Genomic DNA, 21,111 nt, shown 5'->3' with positions numbered 1-21,111 from the left:
TGCAGTCTGTGTCTGCCATCTGCTCCAGTGTGGGCTCCCCACTGCAGACAGATGGTGTCAGGAGTCTCTTTCCAGCCAGTATGAGGGAACAAGAGGGTGATGGCTTAGATCCCCCATGGAACAATGAAAAACTTGTGTATCCTGATACTCCCGGTGTGTTGCATTCAAATAGAACGTTTTAGCTCCTAGGCAGTAGAAATCAGCTCCCAGTTCCCAAAATTCTGTGCTCCAAACGCAATTTTCAGCTGCTCCTGCAAGAGGGGAAGAACTGACACTGAACCAAGCAGCATTTCTCCAAGACAGGTTTCATAGGTGCAGTTCAGGACCTTTAAACACTTACAAGTGTTTTGTTCCACACAATCCCTGGACAGTAATTCAGGAATGAAGTCACTTAGGCCACAATATTCTAACACATATATACATTTAGGAAAGACAAGTCCCTATTTAGGTGCCTATAGAAAGAATAACCAAGTTTACAGACTTGTCAAGCTTGTGTTCATGTGCCCATTTGGTACTCACACAGTAAAGGCTGAATTTGCTACTGCAGGGGGCATTCCTGCTGCCTCTATAATTATTAATTCATAGTGTTCACAGAGATGGCTTCACTAGTTTTTCAGGGTCCCATGTAGGCCTTTTTAAGAACATGGTTCAGTTTGTCACTATTGGTACTTACTGCAGTACCTAGGAGTTTGTAATAAATTCTCTGTAGTGGGTTTGTGCCACACAGTGCGCAATAAAACAATACAAATTTCCCTGAGTCAGTCACTTTGGAGATTCTGAATCTTAGACCAAGATTTCTGATTTCTCAGAACAGCTCAGCTTCATGCATTTGAAGGATGGGGAGAGCGTTACAGGCTCTGACAACCATGGTAACACAGTCCTTGGCATTTTAGCAAGGCTTCTTTGACAACAAAAAGAGATGGACATAAAGAGAACAGCATTTTTCTCATCCTGAAAGATTTTTTTAGAACAGAGATTTGATCACAACAGCTTCTTAGAAGGTACCCAGTAAATACAGTTTATATAAACAAGGCACTCATTTGACAAAAACATTTTGGAGGAGCTTGATGCCATAAGAATATCTAGACTTTCAACCTGGATTAATTTTAGAACTTTTAACTGCAAAGATTGAGAAAGGATGAAAACCACTTTTTGCTTTTATTAACAGGTGGCCTCAGTCGGCATATTTGTATCTCCTGATCCTGAACTTACAATCTGTCAGTTGGCATTGCAAGAACTCGTTCCTGTTAAGAAAGAATTACTTCTCCATTTCCAGCCCACTGAACTGTTCAGTGGCAGCAGGACCATCCTGTCTCCCTCACACACAGTGCTTTCCATTAACCTGCAATATGAAGCCCCAAACCTGTTACTGTGGCAGAGCCAGCAGTTGCTGTGTGGTTTCACAGTGATTCCGAGAGAAAAATCAAAATAATTTTCAACAGGTACTAGAAGGTACTGTTAAACAGAATACTTACTTTTATTAATACTTTAAAAAAGATGTGTAAAGACAACCAAAACACTGTATCAAAATTTACAATCTGTACATTATAAATATACATTCCCACTAACTCAGAGAACAGCAGTACACCCAACATGATTTTAGTAGTCCAGACAGCATCCTGTAACATTCAGCTGCCTGTGGAATATTTAGCACATTTTCAGACTCAGTCATGGTAAAGTGCAGCTGCCGAATATATCCCTAAAGGGGCATTTGTCATCCAAAGCTTAGTTAGGAGAGGTCAAGACAAGGGCTCACCACAGATGTGCATGGCTGGAGTGCTGCAGGCTAATGGGAATATCACACCAGATTTGCCTCAAACTACCTCCTATTCAAGCAGCTCCAAGAGGAGAGCATAAATAAGATTTTTATCCATGGCTCTGGCTAGAGTTTGGCTACCGAGAAGAACCATGCAGATAGTTAAGAAAAAGACCATATTCTAATTACAATCATATTCTCCACAGAGATTTTCCTCCTTGCCCTCTGTTCCTTTACATGTTATGTCGGATTCCCTGCTCTCAGAGACAACAAACAAACTTTCCTCTCTCCCTTCTTTCTTTAATTTGTCCACTCTCTTTAATTTGTCCACATCCCTGCTGTCAAGATTCTGCAGGCACTGAAACTTAAGCAGAGGAGTAGAACTTGCTGGAAAGATATGAAGGTTGTGATTTTGAACTGTTTAAATCAGGGAATTTTTAAAGATCAAGAAACAGAGTATTTGAGAGGTTAGTTGAGAGATTCTAGTTTGCACAGATCCCTGGGTCAGTACTGTCAGTGCTTCCAAGCAGAAGAGATTTCAAAGAGGTTGTTGAACTAACCCTGAGCTAACTGTGAAATAAAGACTTCCCAATTTGTAGCATTTTGAGCATTCCTAGCTTTTCCCATCCCTTTCTGTTGTTCTGTCTCAGACTGTATCTGGACAGGAATCCAGAATGGTGCTCTTGACTTGACAATTGCCTCTGCACAATTTTAAGTTCTCTTCATGTTCACAGAGCAGAAATAAAAGAATAAAAGAGACAAGTGGTTTGCTGTTGCAGTCAGCAGGATGAATATTTGGCCCACACATGACTGAGACCAGCAGCATAGACATGTGCTTTGAAATGTGCTTTTGTCTGATTGCCTGGTTACTCATAACTCTGAACCAGAAGGCCACATAAACCACACACAGTAGTGATATCACTGTCAAATATAAAACTGGTGCTTGTAAACATTTATGCTGCCAGCTGCATTGAAGAAATTAAATACCAATCCAGGTATATGAATTTAGAGTTCTCATTTGAGACAAAGTAAAAACCTTCAAAGATTGTTTGAGGATGTGTGTGCAATAAACTGGCTATTTTTCTCTACTTGGATTTCTGCAGTAATGTTAGAAGAATCCTTCACAGTTTTTCACATTCAATTCCTTACTTCTCATTACTTCTTTTTTTCCCCAACCTTTTTGAAGGATTCTCTAACAAGTCATAGAAGATATGTTTCTATCACTTAAGGCAGCACTGATTATTAGTGAAGAAAAGAGCAACTTCTAGATTCACTGATTATTATGAAGAAAAGAGCACCTTCTAGATTCTTGTGGATAATCTTATCAGAACATTTTCTAGGGCTGATGACTCTTTTTTATGCTCCTCATCCTAGTGCTTCCAATGAGTCCATACAGACAGGCGAAATCTGTAACACTGAGCTTTGAAAGTCCAAAATCGTTAGACCAAATTTGATGGCAGTTACCACTGGCACCATGGAGAAAACAATCAGATTTGATCTGTCAGTGCTTCAGATGTTGCAGGTTGAGCAACTTTCAGTTTGCTCTTCGATGACTTGATGGTGGATTTTTATATTCACAATATCCTTGTGGTTCCTGGTCTCCTTTAATGGTGGTCACAGTATCCAGATGCTCTTTTCATCTTTGATGTTTAACTTTTACTACTTAAGTAGAAATACAGTTGGGTCTTTGAATAGCATTTTAAAACTCTGTAATTCACTCAATTTAATCATCGCTTAGAAACTGAAATGTGATTTTTTGCAACAAACATGAGAACCCTGATTGATAAAGCAGCAAGAAGACAGGAAAGCACAGAGGACACCCTCCCCTTTTCTTTATGACACCTGTGAATGAGGAAAACAGAACATTAGATGCACACCCCTCAGATTAACCCTCATTTAGATTACAAAAATCATAGATTTAATGAGCTCTGTAAACAGACAACAGTGGCTGGTGGATACTGAATGTTTCAAGGCTGGGAGACAGGATCCAGAGTTCCTGCTGTTATTTATCCTCAGAGCTAATGCAGGTTTCCTCACAGTGATCATATCCCTAGTGTCTCTTTTCTCAAGAAGGTAGGGTTCAACAGGAGAAAGATTTAGTTCACTGTAGGCTAGTAAGGAACACCAGATTTTTTCACTGCTGCTGTAAAAAGCTGGTCTGTGAAGCTGCTGTGGCACCTGAACCTTCCACAACTGCAGCCATACAAACAGCCCAGTCTACATCTGGAGATTACTGTACTGAGAGCAGGAGTCATGCACAAGCTTGGCTCACTGCATGGTCCAGGGAGCCACTGGCAACTGCAGCTATCCCATGGCCAGGCCCATTCAAAGCATGGCTCATGCAGCTGGTGATCACACTGCAATTATTTTCCTGGCCATCTAAAGAAAGCTGGAGCACATTTGATATATGGCTTGACTCTGGCATTTCATTCTTCACTAGGATAATTTAGCTGATGCAACATGCATATTTTTTTTTTTTTTAAGAGCAAGAGAAATCACATAGCAGAAAACTGGGAACAGAAATCCTACACAAACTCCCCAACTTCCCATGCTGGCTGCAGCCCCTTCAGTCCAGGACCATCAAGGCATCAAATCCTGGTAATCATTGAGAAACCTATTAAATTCTTCACAATGCAATTACTTCAAGGATCCTTGAAACTGTGCAGGCAGGATCAATGAAGTAAAAGTGGCTGCCAGTGGCTAAACCACACAATGACACTGAGAGCTAGGAATGTAGGAAGGAGTGTTTTGCTCTGAGTACAGTACAGGTACAGCTGCATAGTCAGGCAAGCAGCTGTTGAGGATTTGTATTCAACAAATGAAAAGTGAAAGATCTTATTAAAAATCAACACAAAACAAGTTCTGAGGACTACAGAACTCATCTATTAAACATGAGAAGTACACAGAGCTTTAGTTTTCCACAAGAGAAAAGAAAAGGTAAGTAGGGTAGCTGCCAGTCACTGAACTGGCTGGACTGGGAGTTCTAGAGGTCCATTTTTCTTAAAAAAGCACTTGCAGTCTGCTAGTGCAAGTGCCAGGGGGTGCAAGGTGAGAGCAGGGAAAGGGGACCTGATGTGACATTGATCTGTGCCACTCTAGGGCACCATCTCCAAACTTGCCCATGGACACAAGGTTGCTGTTACTGTGCCTGCTGCCAGTGAGCCTGGAATCAACAGCTCCCACAGAAACAAACCTGGTTGTCAGGCAGCCAAGGTTTGTTACCTTTATGGAATCTTCTGAATCTACACACTGATCCTGGAGTCCAGCTGGTGAAGGTGTTCAAGAACTCCATAGGGAATGGTGGGATTCCACATCCTGTAAGGGCAAATTCAGAAAGGAAAGAGATTTTAAGAAGTGTAATTTGCTTCACCTTCTTTTGGTGTGTTTGATGTGTTTGTGGCTTTTTTGGTTGTTGCTGCTGTTGTTTTCTTCTTCTTTTTTTTTTAAGTTGTCCTTCCCTTTACTATCATGCTATGAAAGCATATAAGCTATGGAGCAAAGGAAAATGCATTTTGATTTAGAAAAAAAGCAGTTCAGTACTCCATAATCATATTGTTGACTCTGGTTATAGGACACAACTGCACTCCTATCTCTGTAATTGTTTTTAACCCTTCATCAAACTCCCTTCCTCTGAATGTGTACTGGTACCTTCAGTCTATTTAACCTCTAGTGATGGCTGCTCATTGTTTATCCCTCAAACGACTGGGAACTAATGCAGCTGAAACCAGAGACAACATTTTTTAACATCTCTGCTTTTGTATTTTGGTGATGTCTTCGTTTGTGCCTCTTTTAAATCTGACAAATACAGAAGACAGCTTTAGCATGATTGCTAACCCAGTTTTACAGGATGAAGGCACAGCAAACAGCCTGTCAAGAGACTTACACCAAGCTCTTCATATGGGGACATTTTCGTAGGCTGTCAGTCAGCTGCTGGGCTCCAACACCAGTTATTTTGTTATACTGAACACTGAGGAATAAAAACAACTTTGTTAATCCAAATCAAATAATGTAATCAAACATTTCATTCAAAATAAAAAATACTATATAGGTTAATCTGCAGATGGGATAAGAAAGAAAAAGGAGAAAACCCAAAATAGATTGTCAATTCAAAAAACCTGTAATAATATACTCAGAAGGTTGAATGGGAATTTCATTATGTTAATCTGAGGGGTTCCTTTTACCATGGTCCTGAGGTCATTCTCTAGCTCCCCCATGAGCCTATTCTCCCATCTTAACACCAATATTTCTGGGTTTATGGTGAACAGTTCCTTAATCCTTTCTAATCACTGACTATCTGGACTCTGCAGAAGCACATTTCCCCTGTGAAATTTTCCCAAAATCTTCCTCCTCAGTTTCTGTCTCCTCCAAAACCAAACACGGAACATTTGTATTTTCAGTCTCCAAGGAAGTAAGCTTTCCTGGGCCACCTCAAAAGATTTCATACTCACTCTAGCACTCTTAAAGATGTCATTGCAGGAAGAACCTTTGCCAGATTTTCTGCTCCAAAATCACAAATGTTGTTATTGTACAAGCTGCAAAAAACGAAAGCAGAATAGTCACAATTGAATAATGGATAATGTACACAAATATTAGATCAAGGGTTTTCAAATATGGCAAATATGGCAAGTACATCTTAACTTTCATTTTATCCTTATTTGCAATTAAAATTTAAAACACACATTCATTTTTCCTGTATCAAGTAAGGTAAATGGCTTCTTCACCTAGCACAGGTACAGCAAAAAAAGGTCTAGATTCTATTCTATGGATAATAAGAACATTTCTGTCTACACAGATCAAATTTAAAATTTGCCAAAAAACGATGCTTAAAGATTTGGGGTGCAGCATTGAAAAAATTTCCACATTACCAAACTGTGGTAAGCATGTGCTTACCACACCAAACCACTCCAGAAATGCACACCAGGGTTTGTTGCATTCCCTGCTTCACTCAGGCCTGTGCCAGAATTCCCAGTGCAGTGGGATGGACCATTGTCCCTGTATCAGCAAACACAGACAGCCTTGGGTTTGCAGCAGATGGTGACCCTGGGTGCACATCTGTGCAGGGCATGATTCATGAGTGGGTATTATGGACTGGATCTAAACATCAGTCCAGTCCTTGCTATATTCCCAGATATTCTTCTGTATGTCTGTCATACTTCTTCTCCTCTTCTTTCTGAAGACTTTATGCAAGAATGAAGTGAAAAGCTTGGCTGCTGCACAGTGTTACCCCTTTGTTCCCTGTTCAGTAGTTTCTGACAGAGACAGCAAGGTATGTTTTCAAAACAACTCAGCAGGATACAACTACTCACCTTAGTGTTTTTAAGGAAGACAAGGAAGGGAGAGCTGTAGCAAGGTTCTCTGCACCCAGGTCTGTTATTTTATTCTGTGATAAACTACAGCAAGTGAGATCACTTTGTTAGTCGAGCACATTTATTCTAATTTATTACAATGTGGGGAAAATTAATTTTCAATTTTAAAAAATATAATTTGGACAGTCTGTTTAGACCAAATGCGGAGAAAAAGGCAAGACAGAGCCCTTGAAGAGAAGTCAGGAAGGATTAATCTATTTGTCTAATGAATGTACTGATTAAGTATCTCCATAGGCTCATTGGTCTTCCATGCCCATGGGATACTTTTGCCCATAATTGTTAACAGACAGTCCCTTAAGTCTCTAGGTTTAATCTGTTTATTCTCAAAATTTCCCTGAACTGTTAACCTTACTTTAAAGTTACTTTAATGCACTTACTTTAATGTTTCCAGTGATGTCAGGGTTGGAAAGACTTCAGATAGACTCTTTGCTCCTTCATCTCCTATGCCATTTTCACTCAGAGCATCAAGGCTGTGTGACGACAAAGAGAGAATTAGCTTCCCTTTTAATCTAAATTTTTGTGGTTTATTCACCTCAGAGACCACTCTATCTTGAAAAGCTTTTCTGCAGTAGCCTCAATCAGCATGAAGCATCACAGAAATTACAGCTTCTCTAATAAGCAGCTTTCTGCTGCCCAAATTTAAAGCATAAGAATTTTTTTTACTAGTTGAATGCCTTGACCCATTTCCTTTGATATGCATGATTATTAAAATAGTTATGAAATAGCTATGTTCCAGCTAAGCTGAAAGGAGATTTCCTGTGCACACAAAAATACAGAACTGACAAAATCCAGCAGAGGCTGTAAATCCTTGCCTAAACAGCTCCTTCTCCAGAGAGGGAGTATTAAAAATGAAGTTTTCCTCATATCTAGTCACAATTTCAGATACTGGATCCCCTTCTAATCTGACAGATAATGCTGGGATATATTTGGATGTATTTAATATTTTATTGTTTTCCTGGAATACCATGAAAAGGCCAGCTACAAACAGACAAATGGCCAATGGGCTGCATAAAGCCAAAGTGCCTCTCAAAACCTAGGAACCTTCCCACGGGTGCCATGGCACAACCCTGATTACTGCTGGTACACCTTCTAGCGTAAAGAAGCTTAAAACTAAGAGAGAGCTGGTTTGTCATGGATGTTCTGGAGCTCCAGTGAAGTCAGAAGTCACTGCAGGCCGTTGGTCAGTGGTGAGGCAGGAAGAGGGGGACCCCAGGGGCTCTGTACTGAACATGTACCCACCCAGGAACACCCAGAAAGGGACTGAGGGTTCTGAACAAGCCACCAGGGAGGATGGGGAGTGTCAGCTTTTAGGCTGCTGTTCAGTTTGGTCATCAAACAAGGAGTCTTGTTGGCAAATAAAATGTTTCTTGGGTACAAGAGCTTCTCCATCATCAAAGGCTGCTGAAGAGAAATGTTAGCAAAGTGAATCTTTAGCAGAACTCACTCTAAATGCTGAAGTGATGGAAATGCTGCAAGAATTTTCACGAGTTTTAGCAATCCTTCAAGGCCACATGCTGGACCCAGCCTGGAAGAAAATACCGAGATGCAGCAGGTTTTTCACATGCTCACAAGCAGCAAAATTCAGGAATTTTTGAGTTCTTTCCCTGCAGCCCCCATTGCAAGCTACTTTACACTCCTCAGAAGTAGCCATTCCCTCCCACCTGCACCAAGGAATTTGGCTGTGAAGGCTCCAGATGAGGACCAACAAGGCTAAGGCCAGGCAGGACAGAGCTTGCACAGCAGCAGTGGGACATTACTTTTTGTTCCTCTCTGAAAGATTTATCTCACTTGTTTTAGATTCTTTTATCTCTGTTCTCTATCTTTTTCAGGTTTTTCACTGTGAGTATAATCTTGAGATGAAATACATATCTATCTCAGTATAACTGAAATGAAAACAAAGTAATTTCCCCCCAACTAATAACAATTCAGTCTAACTTAAAATAAACATTTTACTGCAGCTTGAAGCATAAATTGCACTTTCACATTCATGCTCCAAGCATTTGTCTCTCATATCCTATTTGGAGTTTCTTTGGTATCAGAACAAGTTCAATTATTTAAAAGGATTAGCATTTAAAACAAAATTTAAATAAATGGAAATAAGAAGAGGAAATAAGAAGAGAAAGCAGCATAAAAGCAGAAGTGAGGCCAAACATAGCTGTCCCAGGTTGGGTTAGATCTACAGAGCAGGAAACAGGTGAAGACCTGATAAGAATTCTCCATTGCACTGCTGCAGTTTCTGCCCAAATTCACATGCTATGGCAAGATATTTTGAGCAATAGAATAGCCTTGGAGGCTGCTTACAGTTTGGGGAAAAAAAAGAAGTGTTACTAAAACCTCACTTTTAAAGTAGTGTTACTAAGTCAACCTTCTGTCTTCCAGGAAAAGCATGCTAAATAATTTATTTGGGAGGCATCCTCTGATGTAATCCTTTCATGGCCTTAGCTCTAATAGGGCAGAAAATCATGTCAGAAGAGTCAGATAGAAAAGTTTAGTATTTCTGGGGGAAAAGATATTTCCCAGGTAGTTGTATCACAGTCAAAATATTTTATGCCCTGTGGCACAAGATCAGTACCTTGTGGTCAGGAGGTAACTTGTACCAAAACAAAAAAAATTGGTAGAGCCCTGTTGATCTGCATTGCTGCAGGAGCCAGAAATGATGTTCTTTGAGTTTTGGCCATACATTAATAAATCTAGTTCAGAGAAAAGCAAGATAGCAATAAATGGGGTTTACTTAGTGCTTTAAGCTGACTATACATCAGTGCAATGGCTGTAGCCAACACCCATGACTGCTCCTCCTAAAACATGACCACCTCAATCAGTAGAGGTTCAGCACTTACGCAAATTCGAGTTTTCTGAGGTTTCTGATGGCAGGAATTTCATAGCTGATGCAACCAGATGCTTCTTGCACACTAAATAAATCACAGTAGAATCAGAGTATGATAAATATTTTAGCAGCCAAAACAGTGCTTTAAAAACAATTTGTTAGCAAACGTTTACAGAAAATAAACTACTGTTGCATTAACTGAGGAACCGGAAACTTCAGAGTAACTTCTGCTCCAACCTGTCTTCAACTGAGTAATTTCAATCCAATAATTGCCTTTCATAGTGCAATTGTTTATTCATTTTCCAATAAAACTTTAAAATGCATTTTTCTAAATCAACTGTTTTCTGTCAAACATGCATTTTGTCAAACATATTTTGTCTGTATTTTAATCAAAATACTCCATCCATGTTAAAATAGAAGTCATCATTAAAAAAAAAAAAAAAGAAACAACAAAATTTTACTTCTGCATGTTTTTAGCTGCAACCAATCCCCCATCTACATGAGCAGTAGGGATGGAGCACAGGGTTTCTAGTCTATGTAACACAAGATTTTGCCTCCTGGGCTAAAGGACTGACCCAGGCCATTTGGAACCAGTGCAAAATAGACGTTCAGGTGTTACAGGGAGAAAGAATCAGCCCAAGTTATGTAACTGAAAGCAATTGGAAGATGGCATACTCAGAGATTAAAGAGAAATGACAGCTGGCTCTTTCAGTGGCAGTTTTGATGAGTGCTCTGCATGGTGCTGTCATTGCTCATCCCCGCCATGACAGCCACCTCACACGGGGGTAGGAGAACCCCCTGAGATGACCCAGGAGCTCGCACTGCCTTAGTTACTTCTCCTCTGGACATGCAGACAACTCCATTGTCCAGCACTGGTGGTGAAACCCTGTTTTCATAAACTGCTGATATAAGAGGAGTTTTGATCACAAATGATCCTACCAATTCATCATCTTCTCCTGCATCTCTACAAGGTCGGAGAGGTCACTGATGTCCTTCACTGTCTTTGCCTTAAAGGGATCAAGAACAAATTTCTCTGTGGATGCTTTCAGCAGTTCGTAGTCTTTTGTCTGTTCTAAAGACTTCCAGAGCCTGACTGTGTCACTGAGGGAAGCCCTGTGAAGTGACAAAACATGCAAAACCAACAGATGTGACTGCTGTTGTTGCATGAAAGTGTTATCTACACACAGTGCTATGGATGATGCTATGGGGTACAGAGAGTGACCAACCTGAACGATGTCACATTCCTTAGGCTGACCAAGGCTTGCAGCCCTTGCATGTCAATGCTGCTGTTCCGCACATCCAAGGAAAACTCTTTTCTTGACCTTTTCAAAATAGAGTGCAGTACATGGACATCAGGTGGTGTAAGAACTATGCCCAGAAAAGACAACTCTGGCTCGAGTCTCAAGGCCACATGTTGCAGAAGATAATTATTCTGTGTTTCATAAACACAACATAAAAGCTCCAGCAACCTCTCTGGGCAGAGAGTATTAATCTGCAGCCTTCTAATGTATTTCAAGAATGTCTTCTGCTTCTTGGTTGACTGCTTTTCATCCTCATTTGAAAGAGAGCAGAAGTAGGGGTCATCCTGGAGAAACACCAAACCAGCCAAAAATCGAGGCATTAAATCTAACCAGTTATAAGGTTTTTTCTTCTTGGATAGAAAAGACAAGTACTTTGTTAGATTTTTATCCTTGAGCTCTTCTGCTAACAAAAGGTGAAGTGCACACAAGAAATTCTGAATGACAAAATCAGAGAATGTGCTCCCAAATTCCTCTTCTTCACTATCTGAATATCTGGGGAATGCAAATGGCAGGAAAAACCCATACTTCAGAGCAAACTCTTTAACTTCCTTAGAAGGAATAAGATCACTTTTCATGGCACTTTGGTGCTTTTCTCCAAGACACCAGGCTACACGAGCTAGGGTAGCAAGACTCTCTTGATTTTGTGTGGTTGTAACATCTGTTTGCATAAACATGATCTTCTGCTGAAAAAATTTCAGGAAGACTTCAGTAAGAGTTGAAGGAAGACTTTTCTCTCCCATTTCAAGCACCGTCTCACAGAGAAAACAAACAAATCTACACATAACAGGACTGTAACAATGACTGAACAAGTACTCACACTCTTTGATTAATTTCAGTGCACTATCACAATAGAGTGATTCTTCAAAGTATTTGGTTATGTACAATTCTCTCTGCTGAGGGGAAAATCCTACAATTTCAATAGTCTTATCCACTTTGGACACGTACTGGTACAGTTTGTCTTTTGGTCTTGCTGTAAATAATAAAGTACAGCCATTGAGTATCTTTTTTTGGATGAGTCCTGAGAGCAGCTCCTTTATACTGAACAAATCCTTTTCAGGCTGGCTGGCTGAGCAACGAGGAAAATTCTCATGATCGTGCAATCCTTTAAAACCATCAAAAATCAGAAGGACTTTATCAGGATTTTGCAACATATACTCAAAGATCTCTTTGCTTCCCTCTTGCGGTTTTACAAAAAACTCAAGCAGCAGCTCCTTCAGGCTGTATTGCTTCTCAGGCAAACTTATTTGTTTGCAGTCAAACCAAAATACAAATTCAAACTGAGAAAACTCTCCATTGGACCAGTCCTGGCAGATCTTCTGAATGAGAATGCTTTTGCCCATTCCTGCTTTTCCCAGCACCACTATCACTTTAGTCTCTAAGTCTTTACGCTGTGGGATTTGAAATATTTGGCTTCTATCAATGGCTGTCTCTTGCAGGCTGCAGGTTACCAGCTCCTTTTCCATTGCTTTTGCACTATTCTTTCCAGTCTTGGTTTCAGTTTGACTTTGAACAAGTGTCCCATCAATGAACAGGTGATCCAGATTTACTTCCCGCTCCATGCTCACAGATTTGCAGGTGTCTCGGAAATAATCCTTAAGGGATGAACAGAAAGTTTCCACTTGCTCTAGAGAAATAAAGAGCACACACAAACTGAAGGCATCAGTCCAAAAACTACAACATAATTTCATGGTGGCTTAAGTGCCTGATTGCAATATGGTGAAAGCACAGGCATTCCCATAAAGCCCATAGGGCTGGATTTACCTCATGCAACTGCAGCTGAGAAGTGCAGGCACAACAGAAACTTTCAGATCTATGAAGTGAATAATTTTGGAGCTCTCTGTACACATGATAAAACCACTGAAGTACATTGAGCTGCTAAGCAGGTAGTACAGCTAGATATCTAGAGGAAGCCAAGTCTAATATCTTGAAACCAGAAATTGTGCTCAGACCCTCAGAACAGCTTCACAATTTGTTGAATGATTCCTACAAGGAGCTTCTCTGTATAGAAACACTGAATCTTTTTCCAAAAAATACTAAAAGGTTTAAGTTCAAGAGTTCTAAACTCACCTGGTCTTTTGAAAGGTTCTTCAGAAGGAATTATAGAATCTTGAACTTCTTGAAATTTCTCTAAATCTGGAGAAACAAAACAATATACTTTAAAAAGACACCTAAATAATCACTGATTCAGCTTTACTAATTTTAACAATAAGATTAATGCAAATTTCCAAGTTCATTGTAACATATATTCAGAGTAAGAGATATTTTGTTAATTTTACAAGGAAAATCAATAAAATTCTCCCACAATAGAATTCTGCTGATGTGCACTGTTAGAGGCAGAATGACATCAAACAAGACAACAGCTGTTCTGACAGTTGTGGGAAGCAGATTTACCATTACCAGGTGACATCCACTGTTCTTTTCAAATGTCAGTGTTTTGCACAAATTCATGTTCATGCATAGTGCTTCTTTATGTCTTCAAAAGCAATAGCTTCTTTTTGTTATTCTACACTTTATAACCAAGCACTAAAGATGAAAGTTGCAGAGAAGTGACTCTTGGTAACAGTATTTACCCATTACTCTCCCTGACAAAGTCATATTGCTGTCCAATTACTTTATTTTCACCTGTTTGCTTTCAAAGTACTACAGACTTTTGCAGTTGGGTCAGGTGAACAATGTCTCCTTTACACAAAGAAATTGGGAATTTTTCAGAGAGAACACATTTTCTACAGATTGGTAATTGCAGAGTATCAGTTTTGACAAAACTTTTGGTAGGAAGAGCTTTGCAGCTGCAAGACAGAATTTAAATTGACAAAGATTGTAACAAATTCAACCTCAGAGTCTTGTAACCACACACAGCAGAGATGTGCAAAAATTTATCCAATACAGATTAATCTCCCTAAATATTTACAAATGTGTTTCATACCAGAATATCATCTTGATCATCTCGATGCAGAATGTGGTCTCAAAGAAATACAAATCTTACAGTTTCAGAGATCTGCAAATGAATTCCTACCCTGCATGTCAGCAACCTTCAGAATGGTTTGAGTTCAGAATTGCTTCTAAAAAGGAAGCACCACAGGCTTCCAGTAAGAAAGACATTGAATAAAGACAGGTTGGGCAAGCAAGTATCCGGTTTTGATTTACTGTTTATTTTATTAACTAAGAAAACAGAATGGAAAAACAGAAAAAAAAATCTGTAATGAGACAATTAGATGGGAAACTGGTCAAAGCAGGTAGGAGTGAAGAATTTTTAAAAAAGAAAAAGAAACTGGCTTGGCATCTTACGTGCTAATTTGTCTGCTGCTACATCTGGAATTCCGGGGCTTGTGACATACGTATGTTGGGCTGCAGGAAATCAGTTCGAATTCTTGGCATTGTTTATTTACAAACAGTAAATACAGTAAATTTATAAACAGTAAATACAATTTACAAAGACTTCCCCATACCTAGGGATATTTGCCTCTTAATCTCCATGTTATACTTTTGCTTTTGGGATAGTGGAAGCCACAAGAGGGCAACAAACTCCTGCACTGGGCACAGAGACCAGAAACAACACTGATATCAAACTCTGGATTCCAACAGCCCTCTGAGGACTGGAAGAAAAGTGTCTCAGGAAAGTTTGTTACCTGAAGTGGGACTTAAATTCTGGCTCTGATTTCATTATAAGTCTTTCTGTGCATTAGGTTTCAGTACTGCTTAGTTAAATAAGTCATCATCATGTTGGTTTTGGGGCTTCCATGGGAACTGGCTGCAGTCTGGCTGCCAGCACTGAGCATTTAAGATGCTCAGGCCATGACAGCATCAGATCATCTCCCACTTTCTGAGGGTGCTCCAGCACCCTGGGCTTTGCATTGTTTTAACTAAACCTGACTTCTTCCAGAAACTGGATGTCATAGCAAACACAGGGGATTGGCTGCTGAACCTGAAGCTCTACAACTCTTATCTGTACATTTTGGATTAGACTAAGCAGCCAGTGATCAATACCAAGAAGGCAATACCATCCATTTTTGGTTTTTTTAGGTCAATATGAGTAAAGCCTGGAGGGGAGAACTGGCTTAGAAACAATACGGTTTCTCTCCCAGTTCAAAGTGCTGCACATATATAAACCCCAATTTTCTACTTACCACATAAATTAACTGGAAAACTTGGAGACATGAATGTTTCCATGGGAGATGTCAGCACTGACAAGAAACAAAGCATACTTTTCAGCATGTCATAGGTATCAGTAACTGAATTTAACCAATGCTGCTGTTGGCAGCAATGATTTTTTAGCACTTTATGCCTCTTTATGGGGATAAAAGGCTATTGCTCTTACCTGGATATACTATAACATCAGATGTGCCATTTTCAAGAACAAAGTTAAATATCTGCTGAGGAGGACCTGCCAAGCCTAGATTCTCTTGGTACCCTTTCACACAGACTGGCTGGCACTCTGTGGTCAAAGGTTCTGACAATCCTGAAATGAGCGCAGAATAATTACTCTTCTGTTTTTAAAGGGTTGTGCTTTCTAAAGCTTTACGAGAGAGAAAAAGCTTTCTAACAGGTACTTATCCTTTCTGGCAGCTTCTAGGCAAATATTCCTGGTGGAGAATTCACAGGATCACATGAGGTCCATAGAACCCATTAAAAAAAGAACTCTTACAAGGTATGATGAGCTTGAAACACAAGGGATTACACAGCTTTTAGCAGCCACTGTTTTCAATAGTCTAAATAGAAATTCTATTCTCATAAGGAAATGTGCTTAAGGCAAAGTCTGTAAATGTATATTCAAAGATCCAGAGAAGAGAAAATGTGTAAATAGTATGTATCTGCATTAAATTTACCTTCCTTGCACTACATCCTTCCCAAATAACTACACATCATGCAGGTTGTACAAGCATCCTGCCTCTCAACCCACACTGGGAAAGTTTTTTGATGATTCAGAGCTTGCAATTTAATCAGCCATAGCTCAGAGTTTCTGTAGGTGGGACAGAATTTCTTCTGCTACTTTATGCTGCTTCAGCTCGCATGAGGTACTCCAAGACTTCCAACTTACACACTGGTTTTGGTTCTTTTCCAGCACAGACTTAACAGTGAAAGGTATTAAAGTGGGCCTTTGTCATTAGCACTTCTCAGTGTACCAGAAGCACCCTCTGCTACCCAGCCCAGGCCAGGTACCTACACAGCCCATCAGTGGGATTACTGCTCAGTTTTCATGTGCTAAATCACAGCCTAGATTTTGCTCTACTGCTACAAATGTAATTATCCCTCAGTCCTTTACAAATCTCTGAATGAAAAGGAAACTGGAACTAAATTAAAATTTAATAATGAAAATTTTGTGGCTTCCTATTCTTAAGACAAGTAAGTAATTACTTAGATTAGCATATAGTAAATAACCGTTCTCTTATAACCTGCATCAATTAAAGATTCATTCTACTCAATTAGGAACAATGCCCTTTTAATTCCCTTTGAATATTTTTCATTCTTTTAGTGAGTGCCACACCTTTAAGAGCTGCCATACCTGCCATTGCTCACAGTCAATGACAAGATTTATAAGAGAGTTTTCCCCATGTGTAAATCAGCCTGTGTACAGGTGCACACCTACAGCTGTACTCTACGTACCAGGAATTATGAGGCTTCTTTCCAGCCCATGGGCAGCAGGAACAGAACAGGACATGTGCTGGTTAGTTAGAGAGGTGCAGCTCACTGGGTGGCTGTTGAGAGGCATAGCAAAGAAACTGCCATTCCCTGCAGAAGCTGCAGGGACTTCCACTTTAAAATAAAATAGCAAAACAAAAAGAGAAAGTTATCTCATTGGTAGAATTTAAAGGAACCAAAGAAGAGGTCTCAGTAGACACAATAAACCACTTGATTCTGATCAGCTGTGTTTTGATTTTCCAAGAGCAAGACCAATTCACAATAGCTTTCTGAAAACTATTTAGCTCTCAAGATCTAAAATGTATTCATTAAATTCTGTAGTAGATCACTTTTTTCTTCTCAGTAGTTTCTCTTTAAATTTTCTTTTTCTTCATCTTTCGTGGCCTCTGTTATTTCCAGATGTATCTCGATGTACAGGACCCTACACATGGATGACTGACAAATAAGACATAACAGTGTCTTACATTGGCTGTAATGATTAACCAAGCAGTTTGCTGTTGCAATATTGCACAAGAGCAGAGAGGCCCACAAGCAATAAACTGGGGACTTTGACTCTCTACTTAGACACTACAGTGCTTCTAAGGACAAAGAGTGTGTGTTAAGTGTCTCCCAAAGAACAGTCACAAACACCAGAGCTTTTAAAGATGCATCTCCTCTGCAGCACATTTTTTTCCTCCAAGAACAGAACAAATAGGGTGAGAGGTTTGAGCATTGTACAATTTCATCTGCTTACCAAAAGACTCCTACAAAACAAGTAAGACACACCTGCTTATTTGAATTAATCTGTTAGTTTCATTGGTTTTACAACACCCCTATTCTCAGAGTTGGTTTTGCTTTTTCCTTCCCTCTCTTGTCTAGCTGCAATAAGTAAGTCTATACTTCATCACTTTCTGTGGTCTGATGTTTTTATCAGGAGCTACAAACCTGTCTGGGGTTTGTGCCACTATTTCATTCAATTCCTTTGAAAGAATCTCATCCTTGGTTTACTACTTAGAACTTTAGTACACATTTTTCTCTTTGCTGTAGATAGTCTTGCACTTCTGAAGAGCTGATGCATTTGCCTTTGCAGGATCATATTGTGACACTCGTGACAGGTTAAATAAATTCCTGATTTTGTCAAGTAGCTCATCTTTTTGTCAATTAGATTTTCCTACACAGTATTTATACTGTCTTATGTATATTTTCCTTCCTTGGCACCTTCACTGGGTCAAGGACAGTAGAGAAACATAATATTCTGAGGACTTCCAGCAAAAGGATGGGTGCAGCTTCACAAAGCACCTGTTAGCTCTGTGATGATCCTTTCATCTGGAATGCAGGTTCTGTAGGGTGAGGCACTTAGAACTGTGTGCCATTTCCTTATGGAAAACTATTATTATTAGTGTGGCATAAATATAGGCTTTTTAAAGTGCCAGATCTATAAAGGAATGTAAGCAAATAGAAAGTAATCCACCTTTAACGTCTACTAACTGCCAGGAACTTCACCTGTCTAAATAACTACAATCAGCAGGTACCAGTTCAGCAGAAACTCTGATAATCTTCCCAGAGCTAGCAAACATGTTTTCTGCTCAGTTCTCCCTCCCCACTCCCTCAGAACTCCACAAGAACACTGGGAAACCAGCTTGGATTAGAGTCATGGTGCACATGGATCTTCTCACTGACTTTCATGCAGCCTAAGCCAGTTCCTTGTCTGAGCTGTGCTGAGGTGCAGTCCCAGATCCCAGAACTCAGGATGGATCTCTAGGTTACACACTGGTTTGGCCACCCCCCACTATGTACATGGCCCCAAGGGCTTGGTACAGCCAGAGTCCCTTTAGGAGGCTTGTGAGGTGTGCTGACATAAAACGAGTCAGATGTCCATTCAAACCACAATACAAAATAGTCAAAACTGGTTGTTCTCACCTGGATTTTCGAAGAGTATTTTGCTGGTTTAGCTCTGCCTGAGATACTCCTTTAGGCTACAGCTGGGTAAGAACATTAGCACCAGTTTACACCTAGGGGACCAGTTCCAGCCTGGCTGCTGGCCCCAGGTGTTGTCTTGTAGATGGTCTAACAATCTGCAAAACCTAGAAATTTCCCTTTCTCCCCTTCTTTCTTTAGTTTAAAGGACTTTATAGCATGGACTAGGCAAAGAAATAATTTCTTCACAGTTATTATTTTCACTAGGATGTTTCACTGGACTTTTGGAAGACGTCACACTTGGAAGAAAGAGGATCAAAGCCAGGGTATGTGAAGCTATGACCTGACAGGTAATATGACTCAGGTCATAGCTCCGCATTTCCTGGATTTGATCCTTTTTGCTCCAAGTGAGACATCTTCCAAAAATCCAGTGGAAAAAAAGGTGTACGTGATAAAATTCACAGAATTTGGCACTGAGCCAGGTCTCCATTATTTTTCTTTCTTCTCTCATGTGGATTTAGAAAAGGTCAACTGTCCCTGTGTTGATGTTAAGCAAGTAATTTTCCTATCACCTGGCAGGAACATGTACTTTTGAAGTATAAGGATCCAACTATTCTTAGGTGACCATGTAGCTGATCCTAAGTTGCACAATTTAACAGCTGCAGATAAGAGGACATGGATTTGTAAGAGGAATCCAAAAGTGTGATTTTTGCAGAAACATGAAAATGCCTGATGATCAAAATCACCGAATCTATGAGAACAAACTTTTCTGGAAGGTAGAGTTACAGTATCTAACAGAGGATGAGATTTTGGAACATGAGACAATATATGTTCAATAACCTTTTCTTATTCAGCCAATGACTTACCAATTTTCTTATATTTGGGTTCTGAAGCATCACAGTAACTCTCTGCTGCAGAGCCTAAGAAAGCTGAAAGAAAGCAAGGTCATAGTAAGTGGCAAAATTTTGGTAATTTTAAATTTAGCCCATGAAACTTATTTTAACATTTTAACTGGAAGGGGGCATTGCCAGTGTCAATTCAGCTATTTCAGAACTGTACAGGTCCAATGTATAAAAATGAATGTGAAAAGCTTCATGTTATTTCAGTCTGTGAAGTTTGAATTAGGCTGCATATTTTTGTGCCAAAGATTTTTGCTGTTGTTCTTGCTATTAAAGGAGCAATTGTTCAGCCAATGCTTACTAAGCTATAGATACACTGAAAACAAAGTCAACACTGCCATGAGGATGACAAAAATGCAAAGAAATATAACGTGTTTAATGTTATGTTACAGGAAAACAAATTCTGCGAACTGTAAATTCATGCTTGGAAGGGCTGCTTTCAGTTCCTGTCCACAAGCATGAACAAAGGCAGAGGAAGCATGTCTGGTGTCACTGAAGAACTGCATGACAAGTGCATTGGGGCTGTGCTAAAGCCAAGGGGCTGTAATGCAAGTTTAGAACTCAGGCACAAAGCCTTTCATATTCTCACTGTTTACACTTACTTCGTTTAAGACACGACTGGATCTTTATGTCAGGAAATTTCTCAGTGTTTTCAGCAGCAATGTCATCCAAAATAAGGTTCCCTGCTAAAAACATGAAATATGGTCCAATGTCAAACTTTGTTCTCCTAAAAAATTGCAGAGAGGAGTAAAAGCAAGAAAAACACAACAACAGAGAGCAATGATGAAATATACTCCAAATAAAAGATAAAAACCAAATAATGCAATAAAAGATGTACCCAGATCCACATGACTTAGAAAGCCCACAGAGCTCTGAATGCAGACTTTGTCACCCCGTGTTAATTTCTGAACTGCAAACTATTAATCTACTGGCAGTGGCTAATAAAACATAAGTACTTCTCAATGCTCTAATGATGAGCAAAGGATAAAACATTGCAGATGTGTCACAGTGTGATCTCAGTACTACTCAATTTAAGTACTAAAGGGATTAGATCCTTTAACAGACAGAATAAAGGGTTCTAAAAAGATTTTATATTCTGTGCTGCAAGAACTGTGAAGTTATTCACACCATGCATTTATCAGAAAATACTTAAGAATTAATATTGCATTCTGTTTTTTTTCTAAAACCAATAAAAATATTGCCATTAGGTGCAAAACCCCCCGAATTCTAAACATAAGGGAGCAGCATAAATCATTTGAAAAGCCATGTGAGCTTCCCGCAGGCAGGATTATTCTAGGGAAAGACTGACCATGGGAAAACTAGTCCAAATTATTTTGCTCAAACATATAATAAGATGTATAGATATTCTGTGAATCTTCTGGCTCCAAGGATTTCTCAACAGCCACCTAATGATATATCTGTTCTGGAATAG

The 21,111-nt window shown here is 39.6% G+C and overlaps 1 protein-coding gene across 1 annotated transcript in view; it reads right to left on the bottom strand.

Annotated features, from left to right (window-relative positions):
* Positions 1–1,524: 1,524 nt before the first annotated feature.
* The window catches only part of CIITA (class II major histocompatibility complex transactivator), a 35,863-nt gene continuing 16,276 nt past the window's right edge, over positions 1,525–21,111 (bottom strand). The window contains exons 6-22 of the mRNA XM_053957676.1: positions 20,282–20,365; positions 19,647–19,709; positions 16,849–16,998; positions 15,563–15,703; positions 15,372–15,428; positions 14,533–14,592; positions 13,315–13,380; positions 11,173–12,871; positions 10,886–11,059; positions 9,960–10,031; positions 8,567–8,647; positions 7,500–7,592; positions 7,063–7,146; positions 6,205–6,288; positions 5,640–5,723; positions 4,979–5,071; positions 1,525–3,598 (exon numbers count right to left, since the gene is read on the bottom strand). Coding sequence (XP_053813651.1) covers positions 4,999–5,071; positions 5,640–5,723; positions 6,205–6,288; positions 7,063–7,146; positions 7,500–7,592; positions 8,567–8,647; positions 9,960–10,031; positions 10,886–11,059; positions 11,173–12,871; positions 13,315–13,380; positions 14,533–14,592; positions 15,372–15,428; positions 15,563–15,703; positions 16,849–16,998; positions 19,647–19,709; positions 20,282–20,365 — 3,065 coding nt within the window. The 3' untranslated portion in view covers positions 1,525–3,598; positions 4,979–4,998. The remainder of the gene's footprint in view (positions 3,599–4,978; positions 5,072–5,639; positions 5,724–6,204; positions 6,289–7,062; positions 7,147–7,499; positions 7,593–8,566; positions 8,648–9,959; positions 10,032–10,885; positions 11,060–11,172; positions 12,872–13,314; positions 13,381–14,532; positions 14,593–15,371; positions 15,429–15,562; positions 15,704–16,848; positions 16,999–19,646; positions 19,710–20,281; positions 20,366–21,111) is intronic.

This window comes from Vidua chalybeata, chromosome 16 (assembly GCF_026979565.1).
Source record: "Vidua chalybeata isolate OUT-0048 chromosome 16, bVidCha1 merged haplotype, whole genome shotgun sequence".
Classification (NCBI taxonomy): domain Eukaryota; kingdom Metazoa; phylum Chordata; class Aves; order Passeriformes; family Viduidae; genus Vidua; species Vidua chalybeata.
The sequence above is the reverse complement of the archived record's forward strand: the minus strand, read 5'-3'. Positions and strand labels throughout refer to the sequence as shown.